Here is a 15,342-nt window from a genome sequence, read left to right as displayed (position 1 = left end):
AATTTATAGATAAATATTTTGTGTGTGTGTAGTTTCGTTATTATAATTCTTAATATTTTTTTTAACCCCTGTGTGAGTGTAGTCGCATATTTCTGTAAAATAAAGTTTCATTCTTTCTTTTACTAAACTATGTAGTATAAAAAAAATATGCAAGTGAAATACCTGTTAAGGCACTGTGAGTAGGGTCCACAAGGGTCCTCTTCGTCAGGGTTGCAGTCGCACTGTGTGAGCGAGCTTTCCTCTATATCGATTCTCTTCCCACAGAGGGAGCCACAGGGCTTGTTCACTTTGAGTTTCACATAATGTGGCGGTAGGAGTGAAGACGCGATATCCATAGATTCTTCCTCGTTTGGTTGAGCGGCTGAAAACATTTCAAATCTGGCATGAGACTTTATATTACACTAACGACTCGCCCTGACTTTTCACAGGTTTCTTTTAAAAAAAAACAACCCATGTTATTTGTTAATAATGTAGCTTTCTATAAAATGTGAAAGAATTCTTAAAATCTTTTAAGTATTTTAAGAATTTATCTCTCGCACAAACAAACAAAAAAATATTTTCTCTTTACAAAATAAGTATAGAAAAGTTTGTTACCTCTTTATGCATTAACGGCTCAACCAAATATCATGAAAATTGGCATACACATAGCATTTAGGATGGAGAAAGCTATAGGCTAAGGCTATTAACCTCGGTCACGCGCACGAAGTCGCACGTAAAGGTTAAGTAAATCATTAATCGCAATACATACCTTTCAAAATTTCGCACGCTCTCTGCGCGTGCTCTATTGCAGTTGTGAATGCGGCGTCTATTTTGGATTTTTGACTCGATATTTTACCGGAGTCACCTGAATTGGAAACATAATAATATAATATTAATAAACTAAATAAACAATTTAACATTATTGTTACACAAAATAACAAAGATTTCAATTGTGATAAAACATTTTAAAACTAAAGTTCTGAACCAATTTTGATAAAATTTTTATGAAACCAATCAGAAAACATATTCTTTCAAGTACACCAATGGAAACGTAACAAATAACCATTCAACTATTTCTAAATATATTTATAAGAACGTCAATATCATGTGTTGGTTAGATTAAAATTACTGGGTACAGAGGAGTAACACCTGAGTCCTCAGGAATGGCAACGCATGGGAGGTATCATGGGCGAAACAGTATACTCTGTTATGTCCATGGTACTGCTCATGTCTATAGGCGACGGTTACCACTTACCATCAGGTGGGCCGTCAGCTTGTTTGCTATTCTAAGTTGTATAAAAAAAAAGATATATTATTTCAGTTTAAACAAACTTACCTTCCTGGAAGGGGAAGACTCTGCCTCTATTGACCCAATAATAATCGTACTGGCCGAAAAATCGGACAACAAACTCGCCAGGAGAGTGTTTCACCGCCATTATATTGTCGGGGATTTCAGACGGATGCAGAATTAGTCCTGGCCACCATCTGTTGACAATGGACATTTTACATTGGCATATTTATGACTGCAAACTAGTAATAGATTTAAATCAAATTGTGCTTATTCGTAAAATAGTAATTTCGTAAAATTATGTAATTTAAACCTTGCCCCTATATTCATAATAACTAAAACGTCCTACAACCCCCTTTTAACCATTACACTGTTTTGTCTCTGTCTTTCGACTTTTTTTTTATACAACTTAGAATGGCAAACAAGCTGACGGTCCACCTGATGGAAAGTGATAACCGTCGCCTATAGACATGAGCAGTACCATGGACATAATAGAGTATACTGTTTCGCCCATGATACCCCTCATGCGTTGCCATTCCTGGGGACTCAGGTGTTATTCCTCTGTACCCAGTAAATTCACGCCATATCCCACCCTTCAAACCGCAACACAGCCATGCAAACACAACTACTTCACGGTTGAAACACGAATGGGACAGAGGTACCCAAGCAATCGACTTTTATACAAAGTCTCCTTTTGGTAAACTCAACTTGAGAATTTAATGCAAAAGAAAAAGACAAAAAACTACAATGGCTAAAATAGATTTATGAAACTTTGGACATTTTTATGAATAATCAATAATGAAAAAAAAAGAGGTTTTTTAATGGATGATAATGGAATTGTAACACCGTCTGCGCCAACAGTATACGTTGGTGGGACACCAATGAAGGATGATAGGTGAGGATGAAAAGGCATGTCAGTTAACCCATCGTGATAAATACCCCTGGAATAAAGCACGATTGTTTCCAGGGAAGACCACGTGGAGGTTGACATGACAGTGTATATTGCTCTACCTTTCTCTCTGTACTTATCCATTGTTTATGCCAGGTTGTCTGTAAGAGATTGCTTTTAGCGATAAGGCCGCCTTTCCTATATGCACATTCTGTATAAATACTCCTTGTATACATCTCTATTGTGCGCAATAAAGCGTTTATTATTATTATATTGCTAGCAATGGGCTTGATAGTCTACTTTATGCAGTAACCATTCCTTCCCCCCATGAATAAGAGGACTAGGTCAAGAGGTAGGTTTAAAGAAATAGCCCCATAGATACAGCCCTATTGTCCAACTAAAATTAGTAGCAAATAGAAACATTATTACATTACCGCTTATACAACGGATTGTGCTCAGAGGAATTATTCAATATGATGCCTACGGCCACTTTCTATCATCGTACGGCTCGCCATCGACAGGGAGTTCACCCTCATACCTTACAGCCTAAATGGTCGCGTACAACGCGGTTTCAGAGATGCTTTCTCCCACGAACACTCAGGTTATGGAATGAGCTCCCTGCCGAGGTTTTCTCAAGAGACTACAGCATGGGGTTCTTCAAAAGGGGGGTAAAGAGGTTTCTTCAGGGTCGGCAACGCGCGCGTAATACCTCTGGTATTGCAGGCGTTCATAGGCTACGGTAACCGGTTACCATCAGGTGGGCCGTATGCTTGTTTGCCACCTCAGTGGTATAAAAAAAAACATACAATCAATTAAACAATTATAATTTCTATAACTATTGGGCACACGGTTCTTTTTACAATTTCATTAAGTTCCATACCTGTAGTGTCCTAGTTTCACCCAAACCATTTCACCGTACAGCGGCAGACGGCCCGTCTCACAGTCTTCGCACATGTAGCCACCTGAAAGCAATACATATATCATTAAGCAGAGCAAATACCTAGAGAGAGGGGGAAAGGGATAGTTAGTAATGGAGACTGAGAATCCTATTGCTAGCAATATACCCAACCAGGTCGACCTAGCGGTTCCCCCTGGAAACAATCATGGTTAATTCCTGATGAATTCATCATGATGGGCTAAATGGCCTGTTTTCATTCTCATCTATCACCCTTCACTGGTGCTCCGCCAGCGTATCCCGTTAGCGCAGGCGGGGTTACCATACCATTTTTACCAATAAAAAAAACCCGTGAGATACAATTTTTTTTTAAAGAATGACGATGGCATGGTAACCCCGCCTGCACTATTGGTATACGCTGGCGGGGTACCAGTGCGAGATAATAGGTGAGGATGAAAGCAGGTCAATTGGCCCATTGTGACCAAATTAACAAAAAAAAATAACCACTACGATTTCCAGGGGGAACCGCGTGGAGGTCGACCTGATAGGGTGTATTGCTAGCAATGGGGCTATTAAACCTCATTACTAACAATCCCTTTCGCCCCATCGCGAGATACGATACGATATTAGTAGTCACATACCTTCCGGTGGTTTGATGTTAAGGCACTCAGCATGGAAGGAAGTAGGACAGTATTCACAGCATATGAGGGTACCGCCCAGTGCACAAATGAAACACCAGCCGGTGTTGACGTGGCATGGGACCTTGCCAGGCCTGGAAGAATTGTCACGTTATTAGTAAAGTGGCTTAGAAATACTATTTTCAGGTATTGATAGGCTATAGGCTAGGGCCTATTGTTAAATTAAGAATTAACAAGTAAAAAACTCTAGAAATCATCATCTTCCTACCCTTATCTCAATTATTATTTGGGGTCGGCGTAATATGGTTTTATCCATATTACATAAAGATTTGGCTTATAGTTTTACAACCGGTCGCCTGCCTGATTGTTAAACCTCTTTGAGAATTCAATAAAATAATGAAAAACAATACATAAATAATGAATAACAATGATATATATATATATATATATATAGCTTTTATAGCTTTTAACCACGACTTCGATCGCCGATGTTCACGCTGATCACGAATTTTGTACAAAAGTCGTTTGCTTGAGTACCTCTGTCCCATTCGTATTCAACCGTTAAGCAGTTATTTCAGTTTGAAGGGTGGGATATGGCAGTGAATTTACAGGGTACAGAGGAATTACACCTGAGTTCTCAGGAATGGGAACACATGGGGAGTAACATGGGCTAAACAGTATACTCCATTATGTCCAGGGTATTGTCTATAGGCGACGGTTACCGCTTTCCATTCAGCTTGTTTGCCATTCTAAGTTGTACAAAAAAATTGTATGGGTAATTTTAGTCATGGTTACATTAAGGTGCTATATAACAAACAAACAAATTTACTTTCACATAATATAAAAAATATATTAGTAAGGATAAATAAAAACTAGTTAAAATCTTACCTGTGTTCATAATGTCGAGGACAAATGATAAGTGATCCAGTTAAGATTTGGCTTCCTGCCGGCAAACATTTTGTGAATGTATGGTAAGTAGCTGGACACCTCACGCATCTGGCCAACTTATCACCACTAAACCTTGTCTTGCATCCCCTTGGGTCATCCGACACGCAGGTATGACAAACATGGCGAGGACAACTCAACGCCTCCACCTGCTCGTTCTTTTTCTTATTCCGTAAAATTTCACCCGAACTGAACTGTGTTTGAGGCCAGTGGACCAAACATTCAATGTGATAATATTTATAGCAATGAGCAACTTGACATTTCTGTCTGTACTCCACACCAGTCTTCGATACAGCCTGTTTGCACACAAAACACACTGGAATATCATACTTTTGGCAGTCATTGCACTTAAAATCTGAGTAATCGATATTTTCTTTCTTTGGCTTCAATTTTACGTCGACAATCTCACATTTCCCAGCGACACAAGTGCTCCAATCAACACCGTCATCACTCGAGTATGAGTCGTATTCCTGATTATTAGAATCGAGAATCTCTTTCATTTTATCAGCCAGTTGAGCCTCGAAACTCTCAGCGTCGACTACACGAGGCTCGGCTGCTATAATATCTTCAATGGACATGTTATGATCATCAGATAAATCCTGAGATCTCTCATCACTGTGACTTCCTGAGTCTTCAAGATTTTTAGACTTACGCCCAACCTTTTTCTTCTTCTTTCTACCTCTCGACGGTATTGGCACTTCTACTATTTCTACTGCTTTCCTTACACAGTCAATATGATACATGTTATTGCACCCTTTGCATTTAATGAGATTATTGGTTTTTTCACATATTTCACAAACTTTCTCTCTGATCAGTCCTTTGAATAAATTTGGTTTAGGCTTGGTTAATTCCTCAAAATATAATTCCACTTCATCAACCTCATCTTCATCCAACTCTACAACTTCAGTTTGTACTTCATTTGTTTTTTCAAGTTTAGATATTTCATACTTGGGTTTGGATCTTATTTCAAATATCTCCAATTCCTCATCTACATCTGAATACTCTTCATTATAATAAGGTTGGGAGGTCTTACGCTTAGGTTTATCTTTGAATGTAACATCATCAACTATGAATTCCTTCTCTGCTTTAATTTTTTTTCTAACTTTCTTTGGTGGGGTGTCATGTTTTAATCCTTTTATCAAATTGGACTCATTAATTTCGTCATTTTTTTTAATTTCAGACTTCACACTTTCTTCATAGAGCCAGGTTTTATATAAATATAATGTTATTTCCGCTTGTGTCAATTGAGGGTTTTCGTCAATCAAAGCATCTTGTCTAAGTTCTAAATATTTAACGAACTCAGGATCTTCAAAATTAAAGCCCGATTTTTCTGCTGTTTTTACACGTTTACGTTTAGATATAGAAATATCGGAATCTTCGGAATGTATTGATATGGTTTCCGAATCCAAATCGTCTTTAATTTCATGTTTCCGATTTTCTTTGTATATATTTTCTGAATCTGGTTTTGTGTAATTTTCTTCAGATTCATCATTTACAAAAGTTTTAATTATATTATCATCTTTTAAATCGTTTTCTAATTTAATTCCTAAATTAACTAATTTTATTTTTTCATCAGTTTGTACCACTAATTCAGTATTTAAAGGGTTAATCGTAACAGATTCTAAGTTATGTGAAACTTTTGTTTCAATATCTTCTAACTTTGCCGAATCCAATTCTGTAATATTATTTATTTTACTAGTTGTTCCTAAAGTAGCATCTATTTCATTCATAAATTTATTTGGCAACTCCGAAATCTGTTGATATAGCCAATGTTTTAGAGAACGTTTGGTCTTGTTTTTTGTGAGAGATTTATTTGCAACTTTTTCGTTTTTTACTTTACCTGTGATTTTTATTTCTTTAATAGCTTCTTGATTTGACAATCCTTTTATCATATTTGTTTGTTTAATTTCATCAGTCTTTCTAAAATCTGACTTTAAATTTTGTTCATATTCCCAAGTTTTATATAAATATTCTACAATCTCATCTCGACTTAAATCAGGATATTCAACTATTAAATCGTCAAGCTTAATATCCAGATATTTTAAAAACTCTGGATTCTCCAGTTTATTAACCTTTTCTTTGAATTTTTTAAGTTTATTTCTTGTTACAGACAGAGGCTCGTTATCTTCTGAATTAATAGAAGAAGTTTCAGTATCTAAGCAGTCATTAAATGCAGATTCATGGTATCCATTCACTTTAGAAGATTCAGCAATATCATTAGTTGATATATTCAAAGAATTATTTGTAATAGGAATTGTGCCATGACTTAAATTGGCAACATTTTCCGACTCATTATTTAAACTACATATTTCTACATTATTTAGTTGATTATTACCAGAACACAATTGGTCTTTACATACTAAATTTTTATCTAAATCGAATTCATTAGTTAAATTTGTAAAATTATTATCCTTATTTACATTTTTGTAAAAATCATGTATACTATAACTACAAATATTATCCATGTTATCATCGACTTCGTTCTTTCCATCATCGGCCTGTTTGTCAATGACATTAATTTCTTTATTTTTAGCAAAAAAATCTTTGTTTCCTATTGTTTCCACATTTTCCATGGCAAAATCAGTATCAGAAATTATAGTACTACGAATATTTTGAACACTACTATTAAAAACACAACATTCATTTTTTAATGTGTCTATTATATTACCTTCTACATTGGTTTCTGCTGTATTTTCATCAATGGATATTTCCATATTAGATTTCGATTCCACTTCTTCCAAGACAATTTTCGTACTTATAGTATTTTTAATTGTGTTTAAATCAATACTTAAATCAATATCATTTATTTTCATTATATTAGTAGTAACTTTGGTATTATCTGGTAATTCTATTATCGGTTTCGTAACACTCAAAACGTTTGTATGAATTTCGCTAATGCTAGAACTTTCTTGATTATTACTAACTACCTTTTTAAATACATCGGAAGCATTATTGATATGAGATTCTAATTCGGTATCCAACAAATGTTTGCCATTCTGATGTGTAACGTCATTTATCTCTGTCAATTCTTTTCCTGATTCTTCAACATCCAGATCTTTTGTATAATTTTCGCTAACATCAAGAAATTCTTGATTACCATTAATAATTTTATTATATATATCTGAACTATCAATGTTATTAGATTCTAATGTTACCCCATACAAACATTCACAGTTTTGATTCGTAATGTCTTGTTCAGTATTTATAACTCCAATATCACCATTCTGAATAAAGTGTGGGGCACATGGATCAATAGATGTCACTTCGTTGGCATTAAGATTTTGTTTCATATTATAATTTGTTATGTCACCATCCATTTCATTATTACTGCAATTATTAATTAATTGTTTGCCTTTTTCATTTGACAAATCATTACTAGAATTTACGTTAGTATATTTCACATAACAAACATTTTCACCCACTATTGATATTTTAGAGTTTGTTTCATTGTTAACAACAACAGATTCCATGTCAGATGTATTATTATTATTAAATTCGTTTACTATTTCGTGTGACATTTCGTTAATTAAATCGTTTGATTTATTGTTTGTTTCACTATCCTTTCGTGAATCTGAAATATTTTCTGGAACATCTCGGTAATTGTCTTCTGAATTGGGTAAACATGATAGTTTTTCTTTAGTAGAACAACTTATTTTAGAATTGTCTATATTTTTGTGATCGTCGTTTTCATTCATTATATAATTTGATTTATTCATGTTTGTTTCACTGTCTTTTCGTAAATTAGAAATATTTTCGTGAGAACCTTGATAATTTTTTTCTAAATTCAGTATATTTGATGGGTTCTCTTCATCACAAAAGCTTATTTTAGTACTATCTACATTATCGTATCCGTCCTTTTCTAAACATGACATACTAAGTAGATTCTCCTCTTTTAATTCTTGACTTTCATTTTTCAACTGAATATAATTTCTGTCACTATCATAATTTAAATTAGAACTACTTGACTGACTATCATCTTTCAAGATGGAGATATTTTCTTGACTATCATTAAAGTTAGTTGTATCCATTTCATTAACAGAAACTTTAATATCATCATATATACTTTTGGTATTATTACTATGACTGTTACTATCAAAATTTTCAATGTCTTCATTTAATGTTTCTGTTTCAGTGGAGCTTTGCATCATCTTATTATTATGGCCTATATCACTGTCATGTTCTTTGTCAGAGTGGTTTTCTACTTTGGCCATAACTATAGAATCAATAGGATCATGAATCTTTTGGTCGAAACTGTCAGCATTTTCGTTATGCTTCGATGAAGATAAAGTACTAATATCTATATTGCAAATGGTACTGTAATCATGATCATTATGATTACACAATACATTCTCATTTAGATTATCAGATTTTCTTAAACTATAAGGCTTTTGTATCATAACAGGTTTAGATGATGATTTAATTTTCTTATTAGAATTTGAATTATTACGTATAGAATTGAGAATAGTACTTTTAGTTTCTTTTTGCAGTACTTGTACTCTTCCTTGAGATTTCTCTGGTGTTTTTGACTTAGCTTTTTGTAACCACCTATCCATATGGGACTGTCTTTGTATTTTAGTAATACCAGTTTTGGCGGCCATATTATCAAGACATGCAGTGACTACTTCAGATACATCAAGTGATTTATTCCGTGATTTATTTCTAGACCTGTCACAATCTTCAGGCTTACCATCATCTTCAGAAAACAATGTATCATATAAACTCTCACTTAATGATACATCACTGTCAGTTCGAGTTATTTTTCCACTTCTATTATGTTTTGGGGTGCATTTTAACGCTCGCTCTTTCAATAACATATCATTAAGGATATCTATCCTTAATCTTTTTGGTTCTCTTAGCAATATTTCTGCTTCTTCAACAGACTTGTTCCATTGAGGCAGTTTCTTTTCAGATACGAAAAAAGCTGAATAAAATCTTGGATCTTTCTTCTTGGCCTAAAAATAAAATGATAAAGCTTTGATATATCAAAACAGTATAAAAAGAAATTTCACATAAGAAATCAACATAAAATTTTCATTATTTTGTTGTCATTTATAAATTTATTTTTATAGTTTGAGATATTTTGTTCAAAAATTGTCTTACATATAAATAATAATTGTAATCTTGTTCCCTACTACAAGCTGTCCGTTTCAATTTAAAATGTAAGATATATCCATGAAATTACTGGATGCAGATACATCTTAGTTCTTACTATATCTATCACCATTTTTCCAGATCACCAATTTTACCAGGGGGAGACTTTGTACAAAAGTCGTTTGCTTGGATACATCTGTCCCATTCGTGTTTCAACTGTAAAGCAGTGATATTTGTATGGCTGTGTTTCAGTTTGAAGGGTGGAATATGGCAGTAATTTTACAGGGTACAGAGGAATAATACCTAAGTCCTTAGAAATGGCAACGCATGGGGGATATCACGGATGAAACAGTATATTCTGTTATGTCCATGGTACTGTTCATGTCTATAGGAGACGGTTATCACTTTCCATCAGGTGGGCCATCAGCTTGTTTGCCATTCTAAGTTGTATAAAAAAAAATCAACTATGTTATATATGTCAACTTATATACAATGTTTTTGTGGGTAGTACATTCTAGACAATCTGTATAGAATCTATAGTATATTGCCCGATCACCATTTTTAACCAATACGCATTTTTAGCAACTAAATTATTTCAGCAGTGTGAAAGTTTAGAAGTTAATAAATTAGTTCAGATAATAAAGCTGCATATCACACCTATGTACCCACACATCATTACATATTATATATAATACAACAAAAGACGATTGATAACAAATCCCCTGTTAAACAAACTATATATATGCTATATGAACACTTACTTATATTATTGTACATTAAAGTTTAAATATATATAGGCTTTTGGATATATATATATATATATATATATATATATATATATATATATATATATATATATATATATATATATATAGGCTTTTGGTATACTTGTTTGTTATGGTAAAAAAAAATCAGTAAACAATACTACTCTAAACAATGAATGTAAATAAAATAGCTCCAATTAATACATTAATTGTATATTTCGCTTTGGCTGTGAATTAAGACACAATATATTTTTTATGTTAAACCAGGATATGGGTAATCTATCTGTATATGAAATCTCATATAAATTCATTGAGTAAATTCAGCGTAATTTAATGACATGCATAGAAACATAATACTAAATATTTACATTTGTTATTTCCTACTAAAATTATTAATAAAATAATGTTTAAAAATGTTATTCACTTATTAATTACAACAAATAAAATATAAATTAATGTACCATAATGGTTGGCTGGTAAAGAATACCTATATCATTGAGCCATACCAAGTTGCCTTTTGTACCATATTTTATTGGACAACAAAGTTTAAACAAATAAATATATACATAAGTAAGTTCTTAAAATGTTTATAGAAAAATTGTATAAAACAAAAATTTATTAGTTATAATACTTACAGAAGGGCTAAATTGTTCTCTCGTGGCTTCAAACTCTAATTGTCCCAGGAACTTTCTCAACATGCTATCAACAATCCAGCTACGCCGACCATTGTCTCCAAAGAATGTGACATGTATTACGTCCCGTTCTATACGCCCAAACACTGGAAGAAGATGTTCATTTTTTGTTTACAAAGAAAATAAACACAAGTATATTGTAATGATTGCATTGGAATTGTCCAACAACTATTGGGTTATAATATTTAAAAAACATTTTAACTTAGATATATAAATAAGAGTTATGCCAATGAAATAAGAGGAGTCTGTCATTTTTATTTTATTTCTCTTTTTTAACAAATTAATATTTAAAAAATAGGTGTAAAATGGATTGGATATTGACTATTGATACACAGGAGTTGGACCTTATGAGATAATGGAAGTCAGCTATTTTTTCAATATTTTGTCTTTTTGTTGTATTTTTATTTTGTGTAATATTAAAAATTAATAGCCTTTAAAAATGGTGAAATACATCTTCATGTCTTCACATCAGTTCCCTTATGGGGTAAACGACTTTGAGATTTACTAATATTTTTTTGTATCTCAAAATACAGAGAACATTAATATAAAAAGCCTGTAATTTATTAAAAATTTAAAAATATGCGTCTTCTGTCATTCACATTCCAATAAAAAAAATATTATATATTTAAAAAAAAAACTAGCATTTTGCTCAATATGTTGTATGTATGAATTTGATATAGGAAAACCAATGAAATAGACCAGACCCAGATGGTGGTATCAAGATCAAACCTATACCAGGTTTTAATTTAAACCTTCAGGAAAAAAAGGTGAAAGCCACATCCAATTTGGTATAGTAACTTTTACATGATTCCAGAACAAACATACAAAACTTCTTTAAAATGATGTTATGACATCTATTACTATTATTATGGTATATATATATATATATATATATATATATATATATATATATATATATACGAGGTTTGTCCGGAAAGTACGTATAAAAGTTTTTTAAAAATTTTATTTTACAATTATTCAGGTAAATCAATTTTATCCCCTTCAAAGTACTCCCCCTGTGACATAATGCACTTGTGCCAACGCCGTTTCCACTGTGAGAAGGCTCCTTGAAAGTCCTCTGGTTGTAGGTTTCTCAGCTGCCCCGTCCTAGCTTTTTTTATCTCATTTATGTCCCCCAAATGCCGCCCCCGAAGTACCAATTTGGTTTTTGGGAACAAGAAGAAGTCACACGGGGCCAAATCCGGCGAATAGGGGGGGTGTTCGGTCACCGTAATGGAATTTTTACTCAAAAACTCACGGACAACAAGAGAGGTGTGGGCAGGGGCATTGTCGTGGTGAAGAATCCAACGCCCCTCTCGCGCCAATTCTGGACGAACTCGTGCCACACGAGCTTTGAGGCGTCTGAGCACATCGACGTAGAATTTTCCATCAACTGTCTGGCCTGGAGGGACGAATTCTTGATGGACAATCCCCCGAACATCGAAAAAAACAATCAACTTGAACGCTTTCTCGGCCCTCTCTGAATCTTTTTAGCCACTTGTGGACGGTTGGTTCCTTCACAGCATCATCCCCATAAACTGTTCTGAGATCGGCAAAAATTTCACGGCCATTCTTGCCGAGTTTCGAGAGAAACTTGATTACGACGCGCTGCTCTTCAACGGAAGCGGGCTCCATGCCGACGGGGTTTCGTTAAGAGGTAACTTCACAGATGGCGTGACAAGCCAGTTCGCACCGCACGGCGGTCAGACCAGAACTGAAGCATTGTTAGGGACATAAGGAAGGGGTCCTGCGCTTACCTGGCCTCCCCACTCCTCTTTCTCGCATTCCAGAACACTTTTATACGAACTTTCCGGACAGACCTCGTATATATATATATATATATATATATATATATATATATATATATATATATATATATATATATATATATATATATATATATATATATTTATATTTATATTTATATATATATATATATATATTTTAATATTTCTCCTGTAGACACATTGTCTAGTTTTATTATATTTGGACAATTTTATTATATTTATGAGTTTTTTTTTTAATCAAATTTTTGTTGAGGCTTTAGTACACCGGAGTGACTATGCCAGCCTCATAGGGATTGTCTGAAAGTCAGTCTGTCAGTCCGTCAGGGACACCTTATGAGATTTATAAAATAAATCATGTTAAAATGAAAATGAAGCCATTACAAATAATTAATATGTTTCTGTGTGTCTCTAGAACTTTTAACATTGATTTTTGATAACATTAATTGATTGAGTTTTTATTAGGTAAAAGAAAATGTTCATAGAAACAATAAATAAGTTTTCTCTAGAAAAATATTTTCAAATCCAACAGTAAATTAATCAAAATTAAGTGTACTGTCATTGTAATGTATTTTAAAATTAATAAAAAATTTTCTGCCTAATAAAATTATTTTCAGATAAAAAATTTGATTTCCCTCTCACTTATTGGGAAATCGAGACAGAAATAAATGTATACCAAACAATACTTACATTTTTTCTTAACAAACATATCGCTGAATGGTTCTCTTGTTATAATACAAGGCCAAAATGGATATGTACCCATTCTGGCCCAAGCCAAGTCCCCAACTTGATACTCACATTTGGCCTCCAAATCAAACAGTTCATTCTTAGACAATACATTTTTAACATCTCTATTTTCTTTCTTTTTCTTTTTGTTAACATCAAAATCGAGGGTTTTCACAACAGATGCATATCCCTGTTGAGATTTCGCATTGCTATTCAGTCCATACTTTTCAGATGACCTTTCTAGAATATTGCTCAAGTGATTGTTGGATTTGGATGCACTTTTTACTGGTGAGAACATGTGCTTTATCAATGTAACATTGTCATCCTTGTCTCTATTCTGAATTAAATCTTTACGTACATACACTTTTGTTACTTTATTAGTTGGAGAGATGTTTTTCTTCTCCTCAGAACCAAATCGACTCAGGGACATATTCTCATTGTAAATATTCTCTATTTGATTATCAAGACTGCTGTCAAGTGACATAATTTTTGGAGTAGTTTTAGGAGATTCAAGTTTAATCGGTGAATTTGATGCATGCATTTTATAAACTGGCGAATGGACCTTTACTGGAGTCTTCTCAAGTGATGGGGACTTCGCAGCCTTTATGACAATTTTTTCATTCTCTGAAAATTCAGTATCCGATTTAAATCGACGAGCCCGACCATATCTACTCGTGCTTAGTCCATCACCTTTGGTGATCGGGGATGTTACTCGTGCAGTCAAATTTGTTTCAAGTTCTCGTTCAACGAGTGACCTCTTTTTTGGTTTTGTTCTTGCTGGCATCAGACTGTTATCTGATGTTATGCCATCACTACTCATGTTATCCTCAGATTCATCCATTTTATTTAATATTAAATCATATACACCTCTATTTTACGGTACCACGTAAGTAAATAAAGTTGTTTCGAAAAAATCGTAGTTTACGATTAATTTATTCGAATCTTATAGATAGCTGCATAAAAAAATGCATTGTTGCACGCCAGAGTGTCACAATCGTACCACAATCATCGAAATTAGGCTAGGATTTACAACTGAAACAAAAGAATCAAAATGAAGTTCACTAATACGAGAAAATAGGTTATTTATATAATTTTCTAAAATATTCCATAATAATAACAATGAAATATGAAATTTATAAATGAACAAACCATAAATGAATTCACTCTTACATTGCGTCAACTCTCGGCCTCGTGATTTGCTATATGCAATCAAGAAATAAGGAGATAATTTGTTCCCTTGGTAGCTATGAGACCAGTGAAAATCGAAAACTTAATTTCCTTTTTTATACAGAAATTATTAAGTAATTACACGTTTTAATAATATTTACTCGAAGGAAGAATTATATAGTTGCCAAAATATTAGCTAAATTTAACAGCGTTAATATATCGTTCGTACAAAGTCCTATTATTATATCGAGAAAGGGACCACTGTAAAATACACGCGCGCCATCACTTAATTTTGACACCAATATCAACAAAGTAACTTTATAAACTATAATATCAATGTTTCTGAATATGTGATAATTTAACTTGTAAATAAAATAACATTGAAATATTAGCATAAAATATTCAAAGAATTAAAAATGAAAATAAGTTTACTGACGCTCTGCCGCGAAAACGAACATGGACAGCAGTAGAAGATATTAATGTG

The 15,342-nt window shown here is 33.3% G+C and overlaps 1 protein-coding gene across 2 annotated transcripts in view; it reads right to left on the bottom strand.

Moving 5' to 3' along the window:
* Nucleotides 1–15,342, bottom strand: part of LOC113514497 (uncharacterized) — a 23,836-nt gene extending 8,494 nt beyond the window's left edge. The window contains exons 1-9 of one of the 2 annotated variants that reach the window (XM_052896878.1): nucleotides 14,841–15,342; nucleotides 13,656–14,723; nucleotides 11,125–11,267; nucleotides 4,578–9,586; nucleotides 3,693–3,823; nucleotides 3,037–3,118; nucleotides 1,316–1,464; nucleotides 749–844; nucleotides 163–361 (exon numbers count right to left, since the gene is read on the bottom strand). In XM_052896878.1, coding sequence (XP_052752838.1) covers nucleotides 163–361; nucleotides 749–844; nucleotides 1,316–1,464; nucleotides 3,037–3,118; nucleotides 3,693–3,823; nucleotides 4,578–9,586; nucleotides 11,125–11,267; nucleotides 13,656–14,532 — 6,686 coding nt within the window. In that variant the 5' untranslated portion in view covers nucleotides 14,533–14,723; nucleotides 14,841–15,342. The remainder of the gene's footprint in view (nucleotides 1–162; nucleotides 362–748; nucleotides 845–1,315; nucleotides 1,465–3,036; nucleotides 3,119–3,692; nucleotides 3,824–4,577; nucleotides 9,587–11,124; nucleotides 11,268–13,655; nucleotides 14,724–14,840) is intronic. The other variant, XM_052896877.1, reaches the window with a different exon arrangement.

The sequence above is a fragment of the Galleria mellonella genome, unplaced genomic scaffold, assembly GCF_026898425.1.
Source record: "Galleria mellonella isolate WM207_F2 unplaced genomic scaffold, CSIRO_AGI_GalMel_v1 utg35, whole genome shotgun sequence".
NCBI lineage: Eukaryota > Metazoa > Arthropoda > Insecta > Lepidoptera > Pyralidae > Galleria > Galleria mellonella.
The sequence above is the reverse complement of the archived record's forward strand: the minus strand, read 5'-3'. Positions and strand labels throughout refer to the sequence as shown.